The sequence below is a fragment of the Salvia miltiorrhiza genome, chromosome 8 (genome assembly GCF_028751815.1).
Source record: "Salvia miltiorrhiza cultivar Shanhuang (shh) chromosome 8, IMPLAD_Smil_shh, whole genome shotgun sequence".
Classification (NCBI taxonomy): domain Eukaryota; kingdom Viridiplantae; phylum Streptophyta; class Magnoliopsida; order Lamiales; family Lamiaceae; genus Salvia; species Salvia miltiorrhiza.
The window spans coordinates 52,947,830-52,975,056 of NC_080394.1; the positions used below are offsets into that span (position 1 = coordinate 52,947,830).

Below are 27,227 nucleotides of genomic sequence, written 5' to 3' on the forward strand. Positions count from 1 at the left end.
TTTCGTGTCGTCCACAAAAGTGACAACGATATTGTAAACCGAGAGAGAATATATCATATATGCATGACACGATGGATAAATTAATCTCAAATTTTTTCGAGCATGACCCTCGTTGAATAATATATATAAATGAATTTAAATGGATGAAATCATGATTTTAAATATATAAAGTTAAAAAAAATGCGTGATAATAGAAAATAATTGCTTGGACGGTTGTCGAATCGAGCCCGGAGAACAATGTCTTCTAAATTGAAACTGCAAATTGAAACATATATATATAACTTGCCAAGTTAAGACTTAAGATCAAGTTCGTTCTTCTTTAAGGCGTTGAATTTGAGCGATAAGGTATAATTGATAAAATAATTCATTTTAATCAAATGTTTGGTTAATTTGCATAATTGATCCTCATGACTGATAATACGATTACGTCAAATTGGATAGACTCGCATCTAATCATCCATTTTATTATTATTATTTTTTAAATAATTATATTTATCACCTCAAAATTGAATGAATTATTTAATCATGCACCCTTTTTATTCTCTCATCCACGAAATCAAACACCCCTTAAAAGTATACGTATATGCATGCACCATGAATAATAACAACAACATTGCTTTTTTTGTTGCCAAGAAATGAAGAAAGAAATAAGCCACCAACATTTGATGTTTGATTGATGCAGATGCAGACACCACAATTTATCTCGTCTCTTTCAAACACGAAAGGAAGTTTATGACGCTTTCTTCCTCTTCTTCTTGGAAAGCCATCAATTTTGGATCGACGATGAAGAATTCCGGCGAGACACGGCTTGTTGTGAAACGCAACCATGGAAAAGGTGGTACGTGTTATTTAAGTGCTCTTTCTCCCCAAGATTTATCTGAAATCCCTGAATATAGGGTAGACCTTCCTTTTTGGAATCCATGGGATCTGACTGCCAGTCACAGTTGCAGTGGGGGTTTGTTGTCAATGACTAGTTTTGCTGGTCATATCTATCTTTGCAACCCCACAACCAAACAGTTTCAGATCCTTCCTCCCAAGGAGGAAACTCCTGAAACTCCTGATGGGATTCTAAGTCTGAGTGAGACCAGAATTGTTGGTAGTTGTGTTGGCTATGATTCTGAATCTGATGATTACAGAGTCCTAAGAGTTTGGGAACGTGAGCACAGATTAGGAATTGGACAGCCTTCGGGGAAGCACCGGACTTATGACTTGTATTCGTTACGAGATGACTCTTGGAAGCCGATTCCGCCTCCTGAATGTCATTGCCGCCTACCCACTATGACTCCTACAATCATATATGCTAGAGATAAGTTTTATTGGCCTACTCTGGACCAAGAAGTTATGTGTTACGACTGTCGTGAGGAAAGCTTCTATTTGTTGCCTTCACCACCAAATACTCGTGGCCTGCATCTTCAACTTGTCAAGTTTTATGATGAAGATTCTGTAGGTGTTGTTTTATATCGGTCTCCAAAAGTTAATCCTGAAACTGGTTTGGCTCAACCTGATGCTTATTTTGAGCTTTGGAAATGGAGAGACGGGGCGAGGTGCTGGGATAGAGTGTTTAACGTCTCTCTTGGTGGTTGGATTCATGGAACAGAGGGGTCGATATACGGCCAATTCGTGTTTGTTTGTGGAGCAGCTGGCCCGCTGACTGATGTCAAACAGCGACTCGTAGCTTATGATTGGTGTAAGAAAGAGTGCAAGGAACTTGGTATTCATAATTATGACATAGGAATCGATTTTTTTGTTATGTTGAGAGCGACGTTGCACTGCCCCATGGAAGGCCAATCTATGGGTACGTATGCTACCATTCTTCTAGCTTTCTCTTAATTCACTTGACTCAACATGATGGATTTGTGAGTGCAGATCCCATATTATTGATTATGGTTATTTTGACAAGGACGAGGAGGCCAGTACTTATCACGATGAAATCTTGCAGTGGAAGGCAGATCTCAAGGATTTTGAAGATAATGGGTAGTTTCTTAAGTAGCATAAATCATTTGTGTTTTAGATTAGTTTTCAAATGAAAAGCAACTTTCTCTTATATACTAACTAAACATGTGTGACTCTAGATTCCGTATCATTGATGTAAAAGAGGCGGAGGAGGAGGAGAGGGAGGTATTCTTGTTCAAATTTGTTTATGTGAAGATCCTAGGAAATTTGGGTTAAAGATATTAAAAATATGTGCTTCTTTTGTGGCAGGTTGGGAGAATTACAAATCATACTCCCAATGATGGATATGGGCAGTCGCCTATTTACGAATACAATCCTTATATTCCCAATTATGGATATGTGCAGCCGCCTTGTTATATTCCTGGTGCGAGGATAGGAGCCGATGGGTCAATGATAAGCTTTCTAGATGATGGGTCAATGATAGGCTTTCCAGCACCACAACACGACTATACCCTTCCCTTTACATGGGCATCATACCCACCTTTAATTTTCCATACATGGCCTGCTGCTCACAATACTCCTACTTCTTCAGGTAGTAATAGCTGCACCCATTCCTCAGGTTAGAATCTATTTTTTGAAAATTTCTCTGTTTTAGATCATCTTATTCTACTCATTTCTTATACACCAATTTTCTTTTTAGATTAGAGGCCCTCAAGTTGGAAATGTGGAGTTGAAGGAAGGTGATAGTAGGGATGGAGAGGAAGATAAAAAAATGCAATCTTTGGAAGTGAAGGGAAAATGATTTTGGGATTTTGAAGAAGAGGAGGCTAATTCCAAGTGTTAAGCTAAGTTGACAAGTGTGAGAAGTGTTCTTCATATTAGTACATGTTTTACTTTTCTTTTGTTATTTTCAATTAAGGTATTCCCTTTTGCTTGGGGACCACTATTTTTTTTTTGTAAGTAAAAAATTCAATAAAAAATAAACGCACGAGGGATGCATGTAATACCCCGTTTCCCTGAGTTAAATTTAGAATTTATTTTGAACTTAGATTTAAGATGATTCACGCCGGAATGAGAAAAAGAATTTATTTTTAATTCCAACACAAATGATTTACAAAAACATTTGTAAATTTAGTTATTAAATTTATATGCATTACATATTTATTTAATTGAGCATCGATCATTTACACGAACTATTTTATTTAACGAACACTGAACGATTATTACAGTTTTCATAGTACAACCCGGAAGATTTTTATTTTATTTTATTTTATTACTTCCATCTACTCCTACACCCACCTACTCCATCAGCCACCATATGCCACAACTTTATAACTTTTGTTGAGACACCTCATTCACCACCATACCTTTCAATCATACCATTTTCTGCAATCATACCATACACCTCATTCATCACCATACCTTTCTCTACAAAGTCATTTCACTTCAATAAAGGATCTATCTTTTCCCTCACTTAGCATTTTCGATCAATCTCATTTCTCCCTCAACAAACCCAAAGAAATCCAAGTACAGAGCTCAGCCATATTGCGAATGGATCAAATTGCCACAAAACTCAGATTTCAGCAACTCAAACCAGAGGTTTCATCTTTGAATCTCTCTATCTATTTTATACTTGCTCATTCAGTTATGACACTGCAATTGTAACACATCAAACCTTCACATACTTTCATCTCATCATTTCGGTGCATATGTATACACATTCATAAAGAACAACAATTTCTTAAAATCACCAAGTGTTCAGACATACAATTTATGTGCATATAGATACATATATGAAGCATGCCAATTTTGATGTATTTTTGAAAAATGGAGTCGAGAGGGAGGCTAGGCGCTGCGGCTCTGCCGTTGCTGCCTAGCCACGGTGAAGAGTGGAGAAGGAGTCGGCGGACGGCGGTGGTGGCCGTCTGTTTTGCTCGCTGGAGACCGAAGAGGGGTGACGGCCGGCGGCCTTGCTGCCGTCGATCTGAGGAGGGAGAACCGAGTGTCGTCAGCGGCTGTCGCTGCTCCCCGGCGAGCTTCCACGGCGGTGCGGCTGGTTGTTGCTGTCGGCAGCAACCTCGTCGTTTGTCGCTGGGAGTTTGATGGGGGCGGCTGGTCATTGTAGGTGTCGGGTAGGAACAGGAGGCGGCTGCTCACGGCCGGCAACGGCGCGGCGGCAGGCGGCGCTCAGTCCCTGTTCTGCCAGAAAACAAGAGAGGAGAGGAGAGAGTTTAGGATTTCAGTTTTCAAATAAAAAAAAAAGAGAGAGAAAGGGGAGGACAGAGAGAAAAGGGGGAGAAACTTACCTATTTCTGGTGGCGACGCGGCGGCAGAAGCACCACGGCTGCTGCTGTCGGCCAAAGGAGAAAGAGAGGCAGGGCAGTGGTGGCGCCGGATCCGGAAAAGGAGGGCGCGGCCGCTGCTGCCCGGCCACGGCTGGGTGCGTGTGTTGTGTAGGTAGAGGGAGAGGACCGGTCGTCGGTTTCTCGCCGGAGGAGGAGCGTTCGCGGTGGCGAAATTTCCGAGGGAGAGAGGGCGCCGATTGAGTTTGGCGTGAAGAGGAAGAGAGTGAGATATGTTATGCGTGTGTGTGTGTGAGCGGCTGAAGGGGGGGAGAAAAGGGGGTAGAGTGTGGGCTAGGGCTTGGTTAGGGGTTGGGCTTTGAATTTGGGCCGAGTATTTGGGCCGATTGTTATGAGTGATGGGCTTCGATTTTTAAATAGATTTGGGCTGCGATTTTTTTTTTTTTAAAAAAAAAAAAACTTGGGTCGATTTTTAATTTTATTTAGCTGGGCCCGATTTATTTTATTCAGTCTGGGCCATTCATATTTTATTGAGTTGGGCCTCATCTTTTAAAATTATATGGGCTATTATTTATTTAAGCATGAGCTCTATTTCATCTATTTAAATGGCTTCCCTATTTTATTTAATTAGACTATTAATTAGTTTGATTAATTATTTTTAAAGACTTTGGATTGCCTTCAATTAATTAAATTAGGCTTTCTTATTTTTAATTAATTGAACTATTATTAGTTTGATTAATTTATTTAAAGGATAATTTTTATAATAATATTAAATTATTATTAAGTGCATATTTTAAGTAATTACTTATCATATGCTAAGCATGACATGACATTTCATTTGCATCATGAAATAAAAAGTATTTATGATTCAATTGGTTTTATTTATAATTCCAATTATTAAAGAAAGATGAGTAAGAATATTGTTGGTGTTCTTAACTCAAGAGAAATGTTTTAAATTATTTATTCATTAAAAACCCGGCTAAGTGAATCATAGAATGTTAAGCACTACACCATGACTTAAGATTAGATTCAAGGAGACCTATTAAGAATAGAATTTCTTGTAGGCTTTGTGGACCAAGGGGATTAGCACTGCTTTCCCAAGACAGGTTATGTGATTATGATCTTCAGGCTTTGCCTATCCAGGTGGGCATTATTTTATTATTACGTATATAGAGATCCCCTGCGTGACGTAGGCCTCATATGCGAATATATATGCATGATATGTTTTGACTATTTATTCAGTTCTTATGAAATGCTTATATGTTTAATGCCCTTTATGAAAATGAAAATGTTATGAAAATGAAATATTTATGAAATGATTGACTGCCAAAATGTTTATGTTTTTATATGTATCCTATCTGTGTTGGTTCGCCAACTTTAAAGGAAATCCAATTGGGATCCTATGCTAGACAAAGGTCGCTAGCTAGGGTTAACGTGTACACTTATGGAGACCGCGAGTCGCTTGCGACCGGTCTTGGCGTCCGTGGTAAGGAGGCCTCCTTCCCGGCGCGTGACAGAAAGGAACAGATATGGATCATATGAAGGAAAATGATCGGCCGATCGACTTTATGAAAATGAAAGAAATATTTTAGTAAGCGCAGGTCATTTAAGAAAACCCCTGTGTGTTACTGTTATGGCAGTTCAATTTATATATGTATGCATGTTGTATTTTCGGCTATGCCCACTGAGTATTTTTATACTCAGCCCTGCATGTATTTCTAAATGTGCAGGTTGAGCAGTTGATGGAATGGAATGATGTTGAGCGGGTGTTCCTTTGACATTTCAAGAAATGTAACCTTGAGTATACATCTTCATATGTATATCTCACACGTTTTCCGCTGCAAAACACTTTGATTAGGATAACTTTATGTTATGAAATTGTGACACGTGTTATTGGGTAAACCACCTTAATCAGTTCTCTTTTATGTGTATGTTTTATAAGTATCCAAATGATCATATATGATCCTAGCTTTTTATCTATAAGTGACATTTTCATATACTTTAATGTTAAGTAATTGTCCATTTCCATTTCTTATTGTTCACCCCAAGTCATAACCCCTGTTAACCCGTCATTGGGATAGTGGGATGTGACAGAGTGGTATCAGAGCGGTTCGTTCGCTCTGGCCCTAGAAACCTTATTCTAAAGAGTCGAGTCTAGTTTGATTCTTTAGACTTACACGGGTTCATATGGCACCGCTCAACACTCCATTGCATCGTGCTCAATCAAGGAAAGAAGGTAACTGCAGTTTCAACGTTTTAAAGATGTTAATGTTCTAAAATGCTTCATGAATATGTTTATGTGAAGAGCATGTTATGATGAAATGTTGAATGTTTTGCCTTTCATGGCATATTTTCGCAGTCTATGATGTTATGATCAGATGAATGATAGAAAAGTGACATGTTTTCCCAGAGAACATAGATTGCTATAAGATGCATGATCACAATTTCAAAAGAACATAGACTACTAGATTAGTAGGATATCTCTACAATCTAGATTCTTAAGGTAATAATTTAGAAGAATGAAAGAGAACTTAGAACGTCTCAGCTCCCTTAAGAAAATGATGGTTCTTTTGAACTACAAAGAGGAATGAAAATATATGTACGAGGTAAAGGAAAAACAGAGAATGACGATACGCGACGAATTCAAGGTAAACGTTGCATCAAAGGTTGAACCATAGTCTCTACGTTCAAATGTTCAAGTGCGACGGAATATCGAATCGACTTTTGCTACACGATAGATTTTAAGAATAGTGTGTTTTGCCTGTGTACGTATGTCTGTGTGTATATGTCTTAAAAGAGGTTTGGGGTTTGAGATCAATAGGATAGAGAACCTTAAGATAAGTTTAGTTGTCATAATGAGCTTATGTTTTGTTACGTATAATATGTTCATGGCTCTTCAAGTTCGGGACGATGTTTCTCGGGTGACTGGGAGGTGATGATGTTGGACCTGGCCAGTCCACATGATCCAAATCTCAGTAGACGTCTTGTGGGTTGAAAACCCATGTGTTTCAACTTTCGGTTGAAAAGCCAGATGGGTTCTTACTCGAGGTCATTTTGTTCGACCTAGTAGTTAATCATTTCATACCCTCTGGTCATTCTTTTGATTCTCTTGAACAATTTCTACAACACCTTGCTTTGATGTTGTGTTGAGTTTGAGCCTTGCAACTCGTGAGTTGTCATAATAGATCCTCTTGTTTGATATGACCAAGAAATGTTAGTCTACCGACGTAGTATACTACCCAAACTATGGCTTCGTATAATTGTGTCTCATTGTAATTAGTTGAGATTAGTCTTTGTCCTATAAATGATATCGACCACTCATTATGATAGAAATTCAGAGTTCAAGCTAAGGCCGTAATATAGTGTTCGAGTACGAGGACTTAAAGTTAATTGATCTATGATAGTTTTAAGATAGATTCATAGGAAAGTGTTATGCATGTGATAGGTAACAAGAAATGGGTTGATGACCATTTTGGTCTTTGAAAACTAGGATACCCCATAGATGAGCCCTAGGAATGAGGTAGGAGTAATGAACCGCCACAAAAGAACGAGGGAACTTATTCTCAAGTAAATCTCGTGTATATAAATTGGAATTGAGAATCCAATTGATATGAGGAGAGACCCGAATCTATTCTAGATTGGAAAGTTAAAGTACTAAGGAATAAGTCGATACCCTTAGTAATAGTTCTTTGGAAGCACTATGATCAAGAAAAGGCGATGTGGGAACTCGATTCTAGCATGAATGAGAAGTACCCAGAATTATTTTCTGTGGTACAAATTTCGTGACGAAATTTCTTTTAAAGTGGATAGTATGTCATACCCCGACTTTTAATCCCTGATTAAGGGCTTAATTATTAATAATTAGGATTCGGCATCCATTTATAATAAAAACTGGTTTGATTTATCTGATGTGATTTAATCATTATATATGTGTTTTAATGTGCTTAGTTAAAGGAAATTTTTATAAATGTGGTGCATAAGTTTTAATTGGTGAGTTAAGTGTATTTATATGAGCCACATGAATTTTAAATTATGCATGAAGTCATGAATTTTATCTAAATTTGATAGTACATGTAACACCCCGTACTTTTCCCTATGTTGTGAGATAGTGTCTTAACACTATTGAGAATACTGAGATGTCAGAGAGATTGACTGTCCTATTAAGAAAATAGGAATAATAAGTTGGAAATAGAGTCGAGAAAGAAAGAGTGAAAAACCTTGATTAAAAAAAAAAAAAAATCGGTCGGAGAGACGTCTAGTTTGTCTGTGTTTGCCGACTGCTTTGACGTGATATTATGTGAAATTACGTGACTGATTGATTATGTGAGTTTTGTTACGTATGTCATTGTGAGCAAGTTATTATGATTTTTATTTGATGACTTTAGCACTTGGAATTTTAATTAAGTTTTCAAAGCAAGTGCAGTTTATTTTTACCGAGAAATCAAAGAATGCCGGTTTATGAAAATTTTTCCAAACAAAATATTTTCAAATCATTTTTCCTATGATGAGGAATATTATAATTGAGTGAGTGCACTAATATTAGTGCTATAATTATTTTATGTGGTCACATGAATAATTATGTATTGGTATTTTATTAATTAGTACATTTCCATAGTTTTTGTGATTTATTTTTGATCACCCTTCTCACACTATTACTTTAATTTCCCTACCATGTGACTAAATACCACAATTTGCCAAGTGTAGAGATTATTGAGAGAGTGTAGAGATTAGAGAGAGAGAGATCAAGGCATTAATTGCCAATATTTCCTTAAGATTACAAAATCCTCTTTAAAGATCACAAGATCATTTACAATCTTGCAAAATCATCTCTCACTACTCACTCATCATTTTCGACCAACACCTCTCTCCCTCTTTCTCTCACTTTCCTCCATTTTCCTCCACTGAAGAGACCTTCGAAGCTTCCAAAAAAAAAAAAAAAAAAAAAAAAAAAAAAAAAAAAAACTTTACAAAACACCTCAATCCACTCTAAAATCTTCCATAAACACATCCTAGCTACTTATATTCAAGAGAATCATTGAAGAAAGGCTTCCAAGCTAGAGTGAGAAAATGTGAGTTTTGGTGAGAAATTTGGGTAAGTGGTCATGTATTCCATAAATCTTGCTTGAATGATGTTGTATGAAGAAAGAAAATCACCTCTCCCTTGTTCTTAAAATTTTCAAAAAAAAATGGGTCTTTACCCTTCAAAAATTTTCTTTTTCTTTCCTTGATTTGGGGGAAAAAATGAGATCTATGTGGTGTTTGTTGATGATTGATGTGTGTTGTGAAAGTATATGCTTTGAGATGTGAAAGTCGATTGAGTTTAGTTTACAAAAAAATTGGGAAATTGTGAGTCGATGATTTATATGATGATTGATGATTATTGAGTTAATATATATGAATATCTTGATGATTAGCCATGAGATATAGATTTTTCTATTAGGTTAGTTTACCTAAAATTGGGATGTTGAGATCCTATGAATCAATTGATGTATTGATGATGGATTTGAGTTTATGAGATGATCTAGATGATTAATGATGGATGAGATTGAAGCTTGAGGTTGAGAGGTGAAAAATGAAAAGTGTTAGTTTGAGGAAGAAGATGACATACATGTGTATCTATATGTGATCTTGTTTTATGATGTTGATTTGTGCTAATTGGTAACCTAGGATGTTAGATCTATGATTTGATCAATAGGTTATACATGATTAGTGATATTTTCAAAAGAGTTTAGTTTAATAAAAATTAGGACTTTTTGCCTATGTGTTATTAAAGTGATTTTGGCTTAAGATATATGTATTTGAGCATGATATTAGTGTATAATTATATTTGAGTAAGTCTTTTGTTGGCTAAGAAAATTTTTGACTTAGTTTAGTTTGTATGAGTTTTTGAGTTTTCATATTTTGAGAAGTCGATGATTGATGAAATGAGGTCTAGTTGCTTTATGACCATTATGTGAAAGTTTGTCATGTTTTATTAAGAGTTTTATGATGATACATGAAGTTTCATTAGAGTTTAGTACATGATAAAAGGGAATCTATATGTGTATAATGATTTATATGATGAATGAGATCATGTTTGAATAATTGAGTAATTTTGTGCATGAAAATGAAAAGAGAATTTTAATGATGCGTTCATTGAAACGTTTTACTAAGAGATTTGAGGTTATGATGTAAGAAGAGAATCAAGATCTGAATATGATGAGCATTATATTGTGCTTGAATGTTTGTGAGTGTTATATGTGTTTAAAATGAGCTTTAATGAGTTTCCTTGAAGGAATGTTGAGTTGAGTATTTTAAGAGTTTGAGATGAGATTTTGGTGAATTTCGTAGGCCTACTGACCTACTGTGATCGACGGTTTTTCAATGTCAAAAAGCTTTGAAATTTTAATACCAAGTCTCTACATGAGTCTTGAGAACATCGGTAAAATTTCAAGTCATTTGGACTTCATTTACTATTTTTATAAAATACAAAACCGAAACTGCATATTACTACCGAGAGTTTCAGAGAGCAGGGGAAAGAGTCATTCATTTCAGTAGCTTCCTGTGTGATCTAGCTTTCCAAAATTTTATGGTATTAACCTTATTGTGTTAGCTAAATATACACAAAATTTGAGCCCAGTTTGACAACATTTACTATTTTTCAAAAATCCAAGTTTTCGATTGCTCAAAACTGCCGAATATGGTAGACTGTAGTAAAACAGTCATGTCTCCTACAATACTTGGAGTTTTTGACTCTACTTTTTTTTATATATGAAAATAGACTCGAAGACCTTTCTTTTGGTATGAGTCTCGAGTCCAGGAGGTGTCGTCGGAGTAAGAACAGGTTAGATTTTGAAGTTGAGTCAGTGTAAAAACAGAGCATGTTTTGATAATGTTTGATTGTGTTTTCTTATGTGCCTTATGTGATTGTGTTGTCTATGTGTTGAATGAGATTGGACGAGCCTTATATGAGAGATAAATCGAGACTTAGTACCATGATCTTCTTGAAACTTATCCTTGAACTTAAGGATTTGAGATGAGTGGAGAGTTATATAGAGATGAGTAAAGAGATAGAATATGAGATAGAGCATGAGTTAAGGCTTTATGAGTATGGATTTTAAAAGGATTAAAATGTTTTAAATCAATTCCTTTTTAATGGAGTTTAAAATGCTTATTTAAGTCATTTATAAATGAATAATGAGAAATGCGTAAAGGAGTTCGTAAATGAATCGCGGCATGAGATTTTCAATTCCCTAATAAACTAGGGAGATATTATGAAGGAACAAGCAATGAACGAGACTCTCACTACCGAGTCACTACAACAAATGGAGAAGTAAAAAGTTCACGCACAAACAAGATATGTACACCACCTCAAGATGGAGGTAAAGAAAAAGGAAATGGAAGGAAAGCACTAGAACTAAACTTAAGGTATAACCCAAACCCAAGGCTAGTAGGCTCAAGCTAAGAGAGTGAATGCTTTGGCTAAAGTGCCAGAAGCTACAGCAAGAATAAAGTTGGAACACCACCACAATCGAAACTTAGAAACCCATTAAATAATCATTTGGAAATGAGAAAATGAGTTTACATGGCAGAAGGAGTGCCATTAATCTTTAAGTGAAAGTTACCAAGATGATGAGAAAAGTTTGATGTTAGAATTCCATAGTCAAATCTGAGAAGGCGACTTAAGACGAAGGAAACAATTAAGGTAGTTCACCACTTTACTAAGATGAAGTGGGTGAAAGAATGTTGTTAGGTCCTGAACTAGTCCAACAGATGATTGAGAAAGTCGACCACATCAAGCAAAGAATCAAAGAAACTCAAGATAGACAAAAGTCTTACGCCGATAAACGCCGATCGGAATTAGAATTTAATGTTGGGGATCGAGTTTTCCTCAAAGTCTCTCCCTCAAAGGGAGTTATACGTTTTGGAAAGAGGAGCAAGTTACGATCCCGTTATATAGGACCTTTTGAGATCCTAGATAAGATAAGCCCTGTAGCCTATAGGTTGGCATTGCCACCCAGTATTGGAGACGTGCACAATGTGTTTCATGTCTCCCAGTTAAGAAAGTATGTGTTTAATCCAAAGCATTTGATTAAGCCAGATAAAGTAGTCCTAGCCAGGACCTAAGTTGTGATGAGAAATCAGTCCAGATACTTGATCGCAAGATTCAAGTTTTACGAGGCAATAATATTGTTCTCGTCATGTAGTGGAACCATCACAGGATGGAAAAGGCCAAAAAAAAAAAAAAAAAAAAAAAAAAAAAGATGAATGAAACGAATGACTAGTATCACAAGATAGAATATCGGATATGCAATTCCGAGGACGGAATTTTTATAAGGAGGGAGGGATGTAATACCCCGTTTCCCTGAGTTAAATTTAGAATTTATTTTGAACTTAGATTTAAGATGATTCACGCCGGAATGAGAAAAAGAATTTATTTTTAATTCCAACACAAATGATTTACAAAAACATTTGTAAATTTAGTTATTAAATTTATATGCATTACATATTTATTTAATTGAGCATCGATCATTTACACGAACTATTTTATTTAACGAACACTGAACGATTATTACAGTTTTCATAGTACAACCTGGAAGATTTTTATTTTATTTTATTTTATTACTTCCATCTACTCCTACACCCACCTACTCCATCAGCCACCATATGCCACAACTTTATAACTTTTGTTGAGACACCTCATTCACCACCATACCTTTCAATCATACCATTTTCTGCAATCATACCATACACCTCATTCATCACCATACCTTTCTCTACAAAGTCATTTCACTTCAATAAAGGATCTATCTTTTCCCTCACTTAGCATTTTCGATCAATCTCATTTCTCCCTCAACAAACCCAAAGAAATCCAAGTACAGAGCTCAGCCATATTGCGAATGGATCAAATTGCCACAAAACTCAGATTTCAGCAACTCAAACCAGAGGTTTCATCTTTGAATCTCTCTATCTATTTTATACTTGCTCATTCAGTTATGACACTGCAATTGTAACACATCAAACCTTCACATACTTTCATCTCATCATTTCGGTGCATATGTATACACATTCATAAAGAACAACAATTTCTTAAAATCACCAAGTGTTCAGACATACAATTTATGTGCATATAGATACATATATGAAGCATGCCAATTTTGATGTATTTTTGAAAAATGGAGTCGAGAGGGAGGCTAGGCGCTGCGGCTCTGCCGTTGCTGCCTAGCCACGGTGAAGAGTGGAGAAGGAGTCGGCGGACGGCGGTGGTGGCCGTCTGTTTTGCTCGCTGGAGACCGAAGAGGGGTGACGGCCGGCGGCCTTGCTGCCGTCGATCTGAGGAGGGAGAACCGAGTGTCGTCAGCGGCTGTCGCTGCTCCCCGGCGAGCTTCCACGGCGGTGCGGCTGGTTGTTGCTGTCGGCAGCAACCTCGTCGTTTGTCGCTGGGAGTTTGATGGGGGCGGCTGGTCATTGTAGGTGTCGGGTAGGAACAGGAGGCGGCTGCTCACGGCCGGCAACGGCGCGGCGGCAGGCGGCGCTCAGTCCCTGTTCTGCCAGAAAACAAGAGAGGAGAGGAGAGAGTTTAGGATTTCAGTTTTCAAATAAAAAAAAAAGAGAGAGAAAGGGGAGGACAGAGAGAAAAGGGGGAGAAACTTACCTATTTCCGGTGGCGACGCGGCGGCAGAAGCACCACGGCTGCTGCTGTCGGCCAAAGGAGAAAGAGAGGCAGGGCAGTGGTGGCGCCGGATCCGGAAAAGGAGGGCGCGGCCGCTGCTGCCCGGCCACGGCTGGGTGCGTGTGTTGTGTAGGTAGAGGGAGAGGACCGGTCGTCGGTTTCTCGCCGGAGGAGGAGCGTTCGCGGTGGCGAAATTTCCGAGGGAGAGAGGGCGCCGATTGAGTTTGGCGTGAAGAGGAAGAGAGTGAGATATGTTATGCGTGTGTGTGTGTGAGCGGCTGAAGGGGGGGAGAAAAGGGGGTAGAGTGTGGGCTAGGGCTTGGTTAGGGGTTGGGCTTTGAATTTGGGCCGAGTATTTGGGCCGATTGTTATGAGTGATGGGCTTCGATTTTTAAATAGATTTGGGCTGCGATTTTTTTTTTTAAAAAAAAAAAAAACTTGGGTCGATTTTTAATTTTATTTAGCTGGGCCCGATTTATTTTATTCAGTCTGGGCCATTCATATTTTATTGAGTTGGGCCTCATCTTTTAAAATTATATGGGCTATTATTTATTTAAGCATGAGCTCTATTTCATCTATTTAAATGGCTTCCCTATTTTATTTAATTAGACTATTAATTAGTTTGATTAATTATTTTTAAAGACTTTGGATTGCCTTCAATTAATTAAATTAGGCTTTCTTATTTTTAATTAATTGAACTATTATTAGTTTGATTAATTTATTTAAAGGATAATTTTTATAATAATATTAAATTATTATTAAGTGCATATTTTAAGTAATTACTTATCATATGCTAAGCATGACATGACATTTCATTTGCATCATGAAATAAAAAGTATTTATGATTCAATTGGTTTTATTTATAATTCCAATTATTAAAGAAAGATGAGTAAGAATATTGTTGGTGTTCTTAACTCAAGAGAAATGTTTTTAATTATTTATTCATTAAAAACCCGGCTAAGTGAATCATAGAATGTTAAGCACTACACCATGACTTAAGATTAGATTCAAGGAGACCTATTAAGAATAGAATTTCTTGTAGGCTTTGTGGACCAAGGGGATTAGCACTGCTTTCCCAAGACAGGTTATGTGATTATGATCTTCAGGCTTTGCCTATCCAGGTGGGCATTATTTTATTATTACGTATATAGAGATCCCCTGCGTGACGTAGGCCTCATATGCGAATATATATGCATGATATGTTTTGACTATTTATTCAGTTCTTATGAAATGCTTATATGTTTAATGCCCTTTATGAAAATGAAAATGTTATGAAAATGAAATATTTATGAAATGATTGACTGCCAAAATGTTTATGTTTTTATATGTATCCTATCTGTGTTGGTTCGCCAACTTTAAAGGAAATCCAATTGGGATCCTATGCTAGACAAAGGTCGCTAGCTAGGGTTAACGTGTACACTTATGGAGACCGCGAGTCGCTTGCGACCGGTCTTGGCGTCCGTGGTAAGGAGGCCTCCTTCCCGGCGCGTGACAGAAAGGAACAGATATGGATCATATGAAGGAAAATGATCGGCCGATCGACTTTATGAAAATGAAAGAAATATTTTAGTAAGCGCAGGTCATTTAAGAAAACCCCTGTGTGTTACTGTTATGGCAGTTCAATTTATATATGTATGCATGTTGTATTTTCGGCTATGCCCACTGAGTATTTTTATACTCAGCCCTGCATGTATTTCTAAATGTGCAGGTTGAGCAGTTGATGGAATGGAATGATGTTGAGCGGGTGTTCCTTTGACATTTCAAGAAATGTAACCTTGAGTATACATCTTCATATGTATATCTCACACGTTTTCCGCTGCAAAACACTTTGATTAGGATAACTTTATGTTATGAAATTGTGACACGTGTTATTGGGTAAACCACCTTAATCAGTTCTCTTTTATGTGTATGTTTTATAAGTATCCAAATGATCATATATGATCCTAGCTTTTTATCTATAAGTGACATTTTCATATACTTTAATGTTAAGTAATTGTCCATTTCCATTTCTTATTGTTCACCCCAAGTCATAACCCCTGTTAACCCGTCATTGGGATAGTGGGATGTGACAATGCAACCCAAAGCGAAAATACAAAGATCAACAGACTGCCATCAACAGGCTGCGTCCAAAACTACAACTCAAAACAAATAGAATGATTGCAAATCCAATCACTCACACTATATCAGGAAAAGCTAGGGGAGAGATTAGAAATCCAAAACCAAAACCTAACCTTTATAAACTCCACCTCATCATCACTTAATTGTTGGTTGCATTCTTAAAAATCTTCTCGTACTTTCAAATATTCCACACTACACAGATCCATAAAGCCTTCCACATCTCAACCTGTTTCCTCTTTCTAACAATACCCATGTGGTGCTCAAAATGACTGATTGGGTTCACATGACCAACATAAGTGAGCTCGAACCAACTATAACAACTCACCCAGATTTTATAAGCAACATGACACGAGAAAAAGAGATGATCGACAGTCTCACACTCCACCAAACAGAGAGGACATCTATCACTATCAGATTGTAGAGGCACACCTCTTTTCGAGAGATTATGACGAGTCGGGATTTTATTGAGAAGAAGTTTCCAGCATAATGCCAAAGCTTTAGTCGGCACTGACCTGCTCCAAATGTGCTTAATAGCTTCATGAGTCGAGATTTTCAGATTGGCTTTATTCTCTAACACCTTATAGGCTGACTTACAAGAGAAAATTCCACTGCTATCAGCTTTCCATTTCCACCCATCTTCTTTGGCTCGACTTGGGGAGAAGCCATCAATAAGAGCGGTTAGCTTGGGGACCACTATTGTATTTAAGGTGAAGCTAACAAATTAGCTTCAAAACTTTCTCTCTCTCTCTTTCCTCTACCTCCTCCCTCCCAATCTCTTTCCTATTCACAAACTGTTCCATTGCAATTTAAGTTTTTTTTACATTATTCCAGAAAATATACAAAAAACATAACATTTGGTATTCGGAGCCTAGATCCTCACGACCATGTCATTTTAATTATTTGATAGTTAAAATTAATATACATATTATTATTATTATATAGATTATTCCACATAATAATAAATTAATAAATAGATATTTTCATACACAAATATAAATTAAAAAATTGTAAAATTTTAGCAAAGAGAAAAAAATATTTGTATATTATAACCAATTTTTACGATGTTTAGAAAAAAATAAAAAATTATTAATAAAAAAGAGAAAAATAGTGAAAAAAATTAATAGAAGAAAAGAGAGAAAAAATGGAGGGAGAAAACTCCTCTTTTATAGATTATATAGATACAGATATACAAAAATAATATTAATTTAAATATTAATATTCGATTTAAAATAGTATATAATAAAAATTTTATTAACTTAATGAGTATAATATTAAATTTAATGAGTATTGTATAATAATAATAATAATAATAATTAATTATTATTATTATTAAATATGTATAACCAATTAAATTTAAGGATTGTAAAACAAATAATTTAATGCAATTTCATTTTGAACAAATAATATTAAATCATTATTAGATAAGCTAAGCTGTATTTTGTAGAGAGAGAATCATTTTCTTTATCGTGTAAAATCTCTGAGCAGAGTCATAACTGTGATGGAGAGTTGTTGCATGCAACGACTCATCTTCTGTTATGCATGCTCAGATACTTCAATAATCATCAATATAATAAAATTCATATATAGTCATCATTTAATACAATAATTTTAGGATTTTAAAAGTCTAGACTGTAGTCACTGTACTAGGTTATATTTAAATAGGCCAAAGATTAATTAAAAGTCAGAAAAAATCTGAATAATATATATAAAAAAGAAAATGGTAAGTATAAAGTAGAGGGTCGGGCATAAGAATTAGGGTTCATTCCCTTTCTTCTTTCAAACACGAAAGAAAGCATATTAGGGTTCATCTTCATTCCCTTTCAATTTTGGATCGACGATGAAGAATTCCGGCGAGACACGGCTTGTTGTGAAACGCAACCATGGAAAAGGTGGTACGTGTTATTTAAGTGCTCTTTCTCCCCAAGATTTATCTGAAATCCCTGAATATAGGTTAGACCTTCCTTTTTTGAATCCATTGGGTGGGTTTGGTTTTAGCAGTTGCAGCGGGGGTTTGTTGTCAATCGCCGATCCTATTGGTCGTATTTATCTTTGCAACCCCACAACCAAACAGTTTCAGATCCTTCCTCCCAAGGAAACTCCTTATGGGACTCTAAGTCTGAGTTTTACCTCAATTATTGGTAGTTGTGTTGGCTATGATTCTAAATCTGATGATTACAGAATCCTAAGAGTTTGGCAACGTGACCACTGTTTAGGAATTGGACAGCATTCGGTGAAGCACCGGACTTATGACTTGTATTCGTTACGAACTGATTCTTGGAAGCAGATTCCGACTCCTCAATATAGTAGTTGCTGCCTCTCCGGTTTGATTCCTATAATTATATATGCTAGAGATAAGTTTTATTGGCCTACTGACCGCGACCGCGAACTTCATGTGTTACGACTGTAGTGAGGAAAGGTTCTATTTGTTGCCTTCACCACCAAATACTCGTGGCCTGCATCTTGAGCCTGTCAAGTTTTATGAAGCAGATTCGTTAGGTGTTGTTTTATGTCGGCCTCGAAAAACTAATCGTGAAACGATTAAACCTGATTTTTATTTTGAGCTTTGGATATGGAGAGACGGCTGGGATAGAGTGTTTTATGTCTCTCTTGGTGGTTGGATTCATGGAATAGATATTACGATATACGGTCAATTCGTGTTTGTTCATGGATCAGCTGGCCCACTGAAGGATGTCAAACGACGACTAGTAGCTTATGATTGGGGTAAGAAAGAGTGCAAGGAACTTGGTATTCATAATTATTTCATGGGAATAATCGATGTTTTTTGTTATGTTGAGAGCACCGTTGCGCTGCCCCATGGAAAGCCAATCTATTGGTACTATGCTACCATTCTTCTAGCTTTCTCTTGATTCACTTGACTGAATTACATGATGGATTTGTGAGTGCAGATCCCATATTATTGATTATGGTTATTTTGACAAGTACGAGGAGGCCGACATGTCTTGAAGGCGGCAGATCTCAAGGATCTTGAAGATAATGGGTACGTTTTTTGGTGTATATGTTCTGATCCCTAACATTCTACAACTGAAACGTGCATGGTGTTATGTTTGTATAAAGTTAGTTTCATGAATCATTTGTGTTTTAGATTAGTTTTCAAATGAAAAGCAACTTTCTCTTATATACTTCCTTTTACTAACTAAACATGTGTGACTCTAGATTCCGTATCATTGATGAAAAAGAGGCGGAGGAGAAGGAGGGGGAGGTATTCTTGTTCAAATTTGTTTATGTCAAGATCCTTGGAAATTTGGGTTAAAGATATTAAAAATATGTGCTTCTTTTCTGGCAGGTTGTGACAATTACAAATGGGAGCATGCCATGTGTATATCATACTCCCAATTTTGGATATGGGCAGTCACCTTTGAACTCATACAATCCTTATATTCGTGGTGATGCCATGATTGTAGGAACCATATTTTGATATACGGTTCGTGTGCCCACGATCCATTTCGGATATCTAACAAGTACATACAAAAACCATAATCCTACAAGGTAGTAAAAGAAGTATACCTGCGAAACGAGAAGTGATCGACTCCAGAGTTGATCTTCCGAATTGTTCCCACGGCAAGATTCGACGTTGGATGGCAACGATCTTCGAATCCTATCTCAACTCCAATGAACAAACACTCTCAATCTCTTTCTTTCTCAATTTCTCTCTTTCTCAAAATTATGTCTAATTGCTACGTGATTGTTCATTCTTAAGAATGATATCACATATTATTCTTATCTTTTACTTTTGATTAAAAATAGTAAAAGATAAGAATAATAGCAATTATTATGTTTGCCATTTTACTTTTGATTAAAATAGCAAAAGATAAGAATAATAGCAATTATTATGTTTGCCATTTTACTTTTGATTAAAATAGCAAAAGATAATAATAATAGCAATTATTATGTTTGCCATTTTACTTTTAATTAAAATAGCAAAAGATAATAATAATAGCAATTATTAATGAGAAAGAATCTAGAGATAATGAATTGTTTGTCCACTTGAGATTTAAGCCTTAATTTGGGCCAATCGGGGATCTACTAGCTCGAATAAAGTTTGGCCTCCCAGTGCTCGATTTTTCTTATTCAGCCCAGAATATAAATCGAGACACTAGTATTAATTTATTCCACTAGAAAATTAATACTGAATTACCTCTTTATTCTTTAGGTGAGTCGGGGCTAGTATTAGACTTAATTAATCTCCGTGTTTAAGATATCGAATATCCATTAATTAATTAATTCCTCTGACGATCAATTAATTAATTAATTAGTCGTTTAATTATAAACGACATCTCGAGTGCTACCACTTAAACTTATTATCGTATCGGAACTAATTCCACCTGCAGGGTTTAATACGATAAACTTATTAAGTTCCTCAAGAGGATATTATCATCCTGTTATCAGCAGGAACGGATCCTTATTGCAATATAATCGCATATCAAATAATAATTGTTATCACCCAAAGTATCGAGTATCTTGAAGAGTTCTCACCCTTGATAAATCAAAGTAATAATCAATTAATTATTTACACCGATTAATTCAATTAAGGTTAAATTATTTAAGTCACCGAGATCTTGATTCTTAATTAGTCAGAATATAAGAATTCATCTCACTGTGATCCTGTTCAATACACGAAGGTACTAGCATAAATAAATAGCCAAGACAAACTATTTATCCATTTATGCTACAATCTAAACCAGCAACTCGTCCATAGTTGCCTCGATTGTGAACTCAATTTATATCTCAACTTTTTCCAATTATATGATCTTCTGTGATCTACAACACACCATATAATCTATAGTATGAGATAAATTGGACTATAATAGGATTATGCAATAACAATAATTCAGATAGGAAAATAGTAGTGAATAAGGTATCAATATATACAAGCATAAAAGCGTTGCTTTAAGTATATAACCCTTCAATTCTCCCACTTATACTAAAGCAAACTTTTAGTATACAACGTGACTAATAAACTGATAATATCCTCTAGCTATCCACTCGCTTGTAAATCTCTATTACAAATTCTCCCACTTATACTAAAGTTTAGTTTAGTATCGGGAGGTCACGAACTCCAAGGTCTTCAACATGCTTGTTGAACACCGCACCAGGAAGACTCTTCGTGAAGGGATCAGCAAGATTTTCAACTCCCGCAATATGTAGTAATGCAACATCACCATGCTTGACCACTGACCGAATGTAATGATACTTGCCATCAATGTGTTTCATGGATTGATGACATCTTGAATCCTTGCTATTCGCAATAGCAGCCTCGTTATCACAATAAATTGTGATGCACTTCGGCAAACTAGGAATCACATCAATCTCAGTTAGGAAGTTCCTGAGCCATACAGCCTCTTTAGCAGCTTCACAAGCAGCTACATACTCAGCTTCCATGGTGGATAGTGAATTGCATTTCTGCTTTACACTTCTCCACACAATGGCTCCACCTCCAAACATAAACACATAGCCAGTAGTAGACCGCCTCTTGTCCTTATCACCTTGATAATCGGCGTCTACATACCCTACTGGTGTCAGATCATGAGACTGGTAAACTAGCGCATACTCCTTAGTCCGTTTAAGATACTTGAGTATGTGCTTTACAGCAGTCCAATGAGCTTGACCTGGATTCGCTTGATATCTAGCCACAATGCCAACGGCAAAACAGATATCAGGCCTGGTACACTGCATCGCATACATGAGACTTCCTACAGCCGAAGCATAAGGAACTGTCTTCATGCTCGCTATTTGCTCAGGTGTTGTGGGACACAAAGCTTTAGATAGCGGAACACCATGTCTGAAAGGTAGAAAACCTTTCTTAGCATTCTGCATGCTGAACCGTGCCAAAACAGTGTCAATGTAGGATGCTTGAGACAAACTCAACATTCTCTTAGATCGGTCACGACCAATCTTTATTCCGAGAATATATGCTGCCTCTCCCAGATCCTTCATTTCAAACTGTTGGGATAACCAATCCTTAATGCCAGACAATACATTCACATTATCACTAATGAGAAGTATGTCATCCACATAGAGTATAAGGAAAACCAAACTCCCATCGATACAGACCCTATAAACGCAGCTATCGTTGACACACTGCTCAAAACCATAAGTTTTGACCACGTCATCAAAACGTTTATTCCAGGATCGTGAAGCTTGCTTAAGTCCATAAATAGACTTCTTAAGCTTCCAAACTAGATGCTCTTCACCTTTCTTGATGAACCCTTCTGGTTGTAGCATATAGATATCTCTATCTTTTTCAAGATACCCATTCAAGAATGCGGTCTTGACATCCATTTGCCACACCTCAAGGTTCATATGGGCTGCCATGGACAAGAGAAATCGGATAGATTTAAGCATGGCTACTGGCGAAAAAGTTTCCTCAAAATCGATACCAGGTCGTTGAGTATAACCTTTCGCCACCAGTCTCGCTTTGAAGGCCGTAACCTTCCCATCCGGTCCTCTCTTGCGTTTGTATACCCATTTGCTACCAATGGCCTTTCGACCCTCAGGTAGCAAACATTTCTCGTATACATCCATGGCAGTTATGGATTCAAATTCTGAAACCATACATGCCTCCCACTCAAGAGCATCCGGATCTGCTAGTGCTTCGGAGTAAGTCCAGGGATCTTCTTCGATAAGCCCATCGTCAATTGAATCTTTAGATTTATTGACAAATGCATATCGACTGGGCAGTTTGCCCTTTGATTCCCTCTCACTTCGACGTGGCACTATTTCAGATTCGGTATCTACATTCTGTGCTTTTTCTGATGAGACCTGCGGTACTACATCTTGCACAATTGGCTGAATTGGCTGACTTGTCGTGCCAATTTCTTTGACCTCTCCAAATATAATTTTACTCTTACTTTTATGGTTATTTATGTAGTCCTCTTCCAAGAATCTTGCGTTAGTGCTAATAACGACTTTTTGATCTTTAGGACAATAAAAATAACCCCCTTTCGTTCCTCTAGGATATCCTATAAACAACTTTACTTCAGTTCTAGAGCTCAACTTATCGGCATCCTTGTTCAGCACGTGTGCTGGACTGCCCCAAACCCGGATGTGGTTAAGAGAAGGCTTGCGCCCTGACCACAGCTCGGACGGGGTCTTAGCAACCGACTTAGAAGGCACTAAGTTTAGAATGTAACCAGCTGTTTCTAAGGCATATCCCCAAAACGAAATGGGTAAAGTAGCAAAACTCATCATCGATCTAACCATCTCAAGAAGAGTTCTATTTCTTCTCTCTGCCACACCATTCTGTTGGGGTGTACCCGGTGTAGTCAACTGAGATGTAATCCCAGATTCTAACAAGTATGCTCTAAACTCGTTACTGAGGTATTCGCCACCGCGGTCAGATCGCAATGACTTGATACTTTTACCTTGTCGCTTTTCTACTTCCGCCTTGAATATTTGAAACTTGTCAAAGCATTCAGACTTGTAGCGCAACAAGTAAATGTACCCGTACCTTGAGTAATCGTCAATGAAAGTGACAAAATACTCGTACCCTCCACGAGCTTGAGTGGACATAGGTCCGCACAAGTCAGAATGAACCAGTTCCAACACTTCTTTGGCCCTATACCCCTTGGCCTTGAAAGGCCGAGTCGTCATCTTTCCTTCTAGACAGGATTCGCAGACTGGGATTGGTTCTACTTGAAGAGACTCCAAGATACCATCGGAAACCAGTCTTTGGATCCTCCTTAGATTGACGTGACCCAATCGTAGGTGCCAAAGAAGAGTTTGGTTCTCTAGAGAAGAAGCTTTTCTCTTCTTTTGGTTTGTAGTCAAAGTAAAAGCAGATGAAGAATAATCAAATGGACATGTAAAAGTATAAAGAGAATCAGCCGCACTTCTAAATAAAACTTGACCATCTTTAATGAATACTGCACTGTCTTCTAAAAGAACAGAATATCCATACTTTCGTAATTGAATGGTAGAAATCAAGTTTTTCCGAAAACCCGGAACATAGAGTACATCTCTTAAAACCAAAACATGTTCATCAATTAATAAATTCACATCTCCAATTGAAACAACGGGTAAGCTTGCTTCATTTCCCATGGAGAGTGCTAGCTCGCCTCTACTAAGCTCCCTTGTCCGCAGGAACCCCTGCAAGGTGTAACAAACATGGTCAGTTGCACCCGAGTCAACAACCCATTGATGGGAAGATCTCGAAACTGAGTATGTTTCCGTTACAAGAGCAGTAGAAATACCTTGAGCTTTCTTCATCATGGGACAGTCGGATTTCCAATGTCCAGTTTTCTGACACTTGAAGCACTTGCCTTTCCCTTTTGGCTTTTTAACGCCTCCGGTCGGGCCTAGCTTCTTCTTGCTCCCACCTTTTTCTTGGCCTTTCTTGCCATGGGGCCCTTTCTTCTTCCTACCTTTCGGTGGAAAACTGGGTCCTGTGGCAGTGGCCAAAGCCTGTGGACTCTTTCCCATGACCCCCTCGGCCGCTACCAACTCATTAAGCAGTTCATTTAGAGTGAACTTTTTCTTGCCCATTACGGCATTGAGTCGGAAGTTTTCGTAGGATTTGGGCAGAGTGTGGAGAACCATGTCTACCTTAATGGCATCCTCGATTCCTCCACCGAGCACGTCCAGCTCATTGAAATGATTAATCATTCCAAGCACGTGCTCGCGCACAGACGAACCTTCCGTCATCTTTGAAGACATGAGTTTCCTCATGAGTTCAAAACGGACTGATCGGTCTGATTCCCCAAAGAGCTCCTCGAGGTTCCTTATAATTGCAGCCGCAGTCTCCAACGACTGATGTTGCAGCTGCAACGCAGAAGACATAGTGGTCATAATATAAGCTTTCGCCATATTATTCGCCCTATGCCACCGCTTATGGGCCTCCCTTTGCTCTTCGGAAGACCGAGTAGTAAGGTTCGCGGGAGCAGGAGTAGTAAGCACAAACTTATACTCCTCCGCGTCTAGGACAAATCCCAGATTGCGCTTCCATTCCGAAAAATTCGGACCAGTAAGCGGCTTAGCAGATAAAACATTCAAAAGCGGGGTAATAGTCATATCTGAAATATTAAACAAACAAATGCAAATAAGAAAACACGTTATTGCATAAAGATTCGTAGCAATAATATTGTAACCTTTTGATAAAACAATATTATTGAAACCTCCGTTAGCCCAATCGAATTACACGCAAGCCACGTTCGTGTGGACGTTTACGCGCTCTTCGTTTGACCAGACACCCAGTCTTTGGTCTCATTCCATTTTCAACTTATCCTTATGAAAAAATGGGACCAATAAACGGACCTTGTCTAGACCACGCAATTTCAAGAAGGGACTCCGTTGGGGAGTTGTACTTTGAAATAAACGCCTAAGCTATGACCACAGTTTAGTCAACTTTATGACTATCTTTTATTTTAACCCCTTCTAGAATAATCCATGAAAGACTAACCCGTGCAAGCCACGTTCGTGTGGACGTTTACACGAGAAGCTCCCACTATTCTCAAGGTTAAAATAATTAATTTTAATCATTTCTAGAATAATTCGCAGAAATTAATACATGCAAGTCACGATAGTGTGAACGTTTACATGCAAAAACTCCCACTTATTCACAAGATTAAAATAATTTTTTAATTTAGAAGTTTAACCGACAAAAGCTGCAAATTAATAACGAGTGCAAGCCACGTTCGTGTGGACGTTTACACCAATTATCAATTTACTTTGTCTTAAACCAACTGTGGAGGTCTATATCAATTTTATTTAAAAAATTGAATTATCCGCTTAGTCTTTTACTTCAAAAGGTTTACAGGTTAAATCACGTTGACACGGAAAACCTAAGCATGCATTTCTATAACACATGTAATAAAACATGCTCGCTTGAAATTCTAAAACATGCTTAGAGAAAACGTGATAACACCTAGCATGATATACTATGCGCATTTAAAACCACATAAAAAATATCATGCTATTAAAACACCTTAACGGTGATTAAATTCCACGACATAAAAGAAACCCGACAAAAAAATTGTCGTCTTATCGTGGAAACCTGGAACCTGTTCTTCCCTGCCTATTTTATTACAAATGAATAAAATAAGGGAAATTAAATTCTAATCTATTACATAATAGATTTCTTCGTCTTTTGGCAAGTCTCGTCGTCCGCGAAACACTCCATCCATTAAGTAGCCCAAATTAAATAAAAGATCCCAAATTAATTAAATCAAAGAGGCTCAAATTAATTAAATAAAAGAGCCCAAATTAATAAGCTCAAATTAATTTAATTAAATAGGCCCAACTTAATTTAATTAAATAGGTCCAATATATTTAATTTAAGATGCCCAAAAGAGAGCCCAATGGAATTAAATCATAGAAGTCCAAAAGATAGGCCCAATTCGTCAAACTGTCGCTGAACAGGTCAGCCAACTTCAACGCTCCGTTTGACCCCTCAAACGAACTCTAATCGTATTTTATGCAGAAATACGACTTCTTCGTCTTTGAAAGAGCTTTCCGTGGCCACCTGTTTCACCTCAATCGGACTTCTGTAGAGGAAGTTATAGCTGTTCTTCGGAGACTGCCAGAACTTGATTTCCTGCGAGAGGCACGGCGGCACCGGCTGAATTCCGGCACCGGGCGACCAGCGGGAGCCCGGAATTTCTGTGCTTCTCCATTTTGCATTCTATCACCCTCTGTTCTTGATTTCTATTGTTCTCCAATAGATAAACCAACAAAGAAAAATAATACAAATGGAAATCCTAATCTAATCACGCATAGCTTGTCGTGATTTTAAGATTACAGGCCAAGATCGACAAATCAAATAAATGATCCACGATAAGACGACGAACAATATACAAAACCTGCATATTGATATAGCAAAGTTCTACCAAGATCTAATGGTTTTACTACTCATTAATCCGATAGAGCCGAAATGTCCGGACCTTGGCTCTGATACCAATTGTAGGAACCATATTTTGATATACGGTTCGTGTGCCCACGATCCATTTCGGATATCTAACAAGTACATACAAAAACCATAATCCTACAAGGTAGTAAAAGAAGTATACCTGCGAAACGAGAAGTGATCGACTCCAGAGTTGATCTTCCGAATTGTTCCCACGGCAAGATTCGACGTTGGATGGCAACGATCTTCGAATCCTATCTCAACTCCAATGAACAAACACTCTCAATCTCTTTCTTTCTCAATTTCTCTCTTTCTCAAAATTATGTCTAATTGCTACGTGATTGTTCATTCTTAAGAATGATATCACATATTATTCTTATCTTTTACTTTTGATTAAAAATAG

General features: G+C 37.3%; 1 protein-coding gene and 3 long non-coding RNA genes across 4 annotated transcripts; 3 read left to right on the top strand and 1 right to left on the bottom strand.

The window, feature by feature from the left end:
• The first annotated feature begins 600 nt into the window (after positions 1–600).
• Positions 601–19,277, top strand: LOC130998665 (uncharacterized). The gene is made up of 4 exons (XM_057924079.1): positions 601–1,795; positions 1,867–1,974; positions 19,141–19,186; positions 19,271–19,277. The coding sequence occupies exons 1-4, from the start codon at positions 733–735 to the stop codon at positions 19,275–19,277; spliced, it is 1,224 nt and encodes a 407-aa protein (XP_057780062.1). The 5' UTR covers positions 601–732.
• LOC130999054 (uncharacterized) lies at positions 3,277–6,127 on the top strand. The gene is made up of 3 exons (XR_009093396.1): positions 3,277–3,492; positions 5,261–5,339; positions 5,927–6,127. It is a non-coding gene; the product is annotated as an uncharacterized LOC130999054 (long non-coding RNA).
• On the top strand, positions 12,896–15,757 carry LOC130999056 (uncharacterized). Its single transcript, XR_009093397.1, has 3 exons — positions 12,896–13,123; positions 14,891–14,969; positions 15,557–15,757. It is a non-coding gene; the product is annotated as an uncharacterized LOC130999056 (long non-coding RNA).
• Positions 13,201–13,958, bottom strand: LOC130999057 (uncharacterized). The gene is made up of 2 exons (XR_009093398.1): positions 13,831–13,958; positions 13,201–13,723 (listed from the first exon to the last, which is right to left on the bottom strand). It is a non-coding gene; the product is annotated as an uncharacterized LOC130999057 (long non-coding RNA).
• Positions 19,278–27,227: the final 7,950 nt, after the last annotated feature.

What these genes read in the sequence shown, in the direction of transcription:
- LOC130998665 (XM_057924079.1), top strand. Translation starts at nt 733, where the DNA reads ATGACGCTTTCTTCCTCTTCTTCTTGGAAAGCCATCAATTTTGGATCG. An exon ending in CATGGAAGGCCAATCTATGG is followed by an intron (nt 1,796 to 1,866) that starts GTACGTATGCTA and finishes TTGTGAGTGCAG; the next exon opens with ATCCCATATTATTGATTATG. An exon ending in AAGGATTTTGAAGATAATGG is followed by an intron (nt 1,975 to 19,140) that starts GTAGTTTCTTAA and finishes GTGTGACTCTAG; the next exon opens with ATTCCGTATCATTGATGAAA.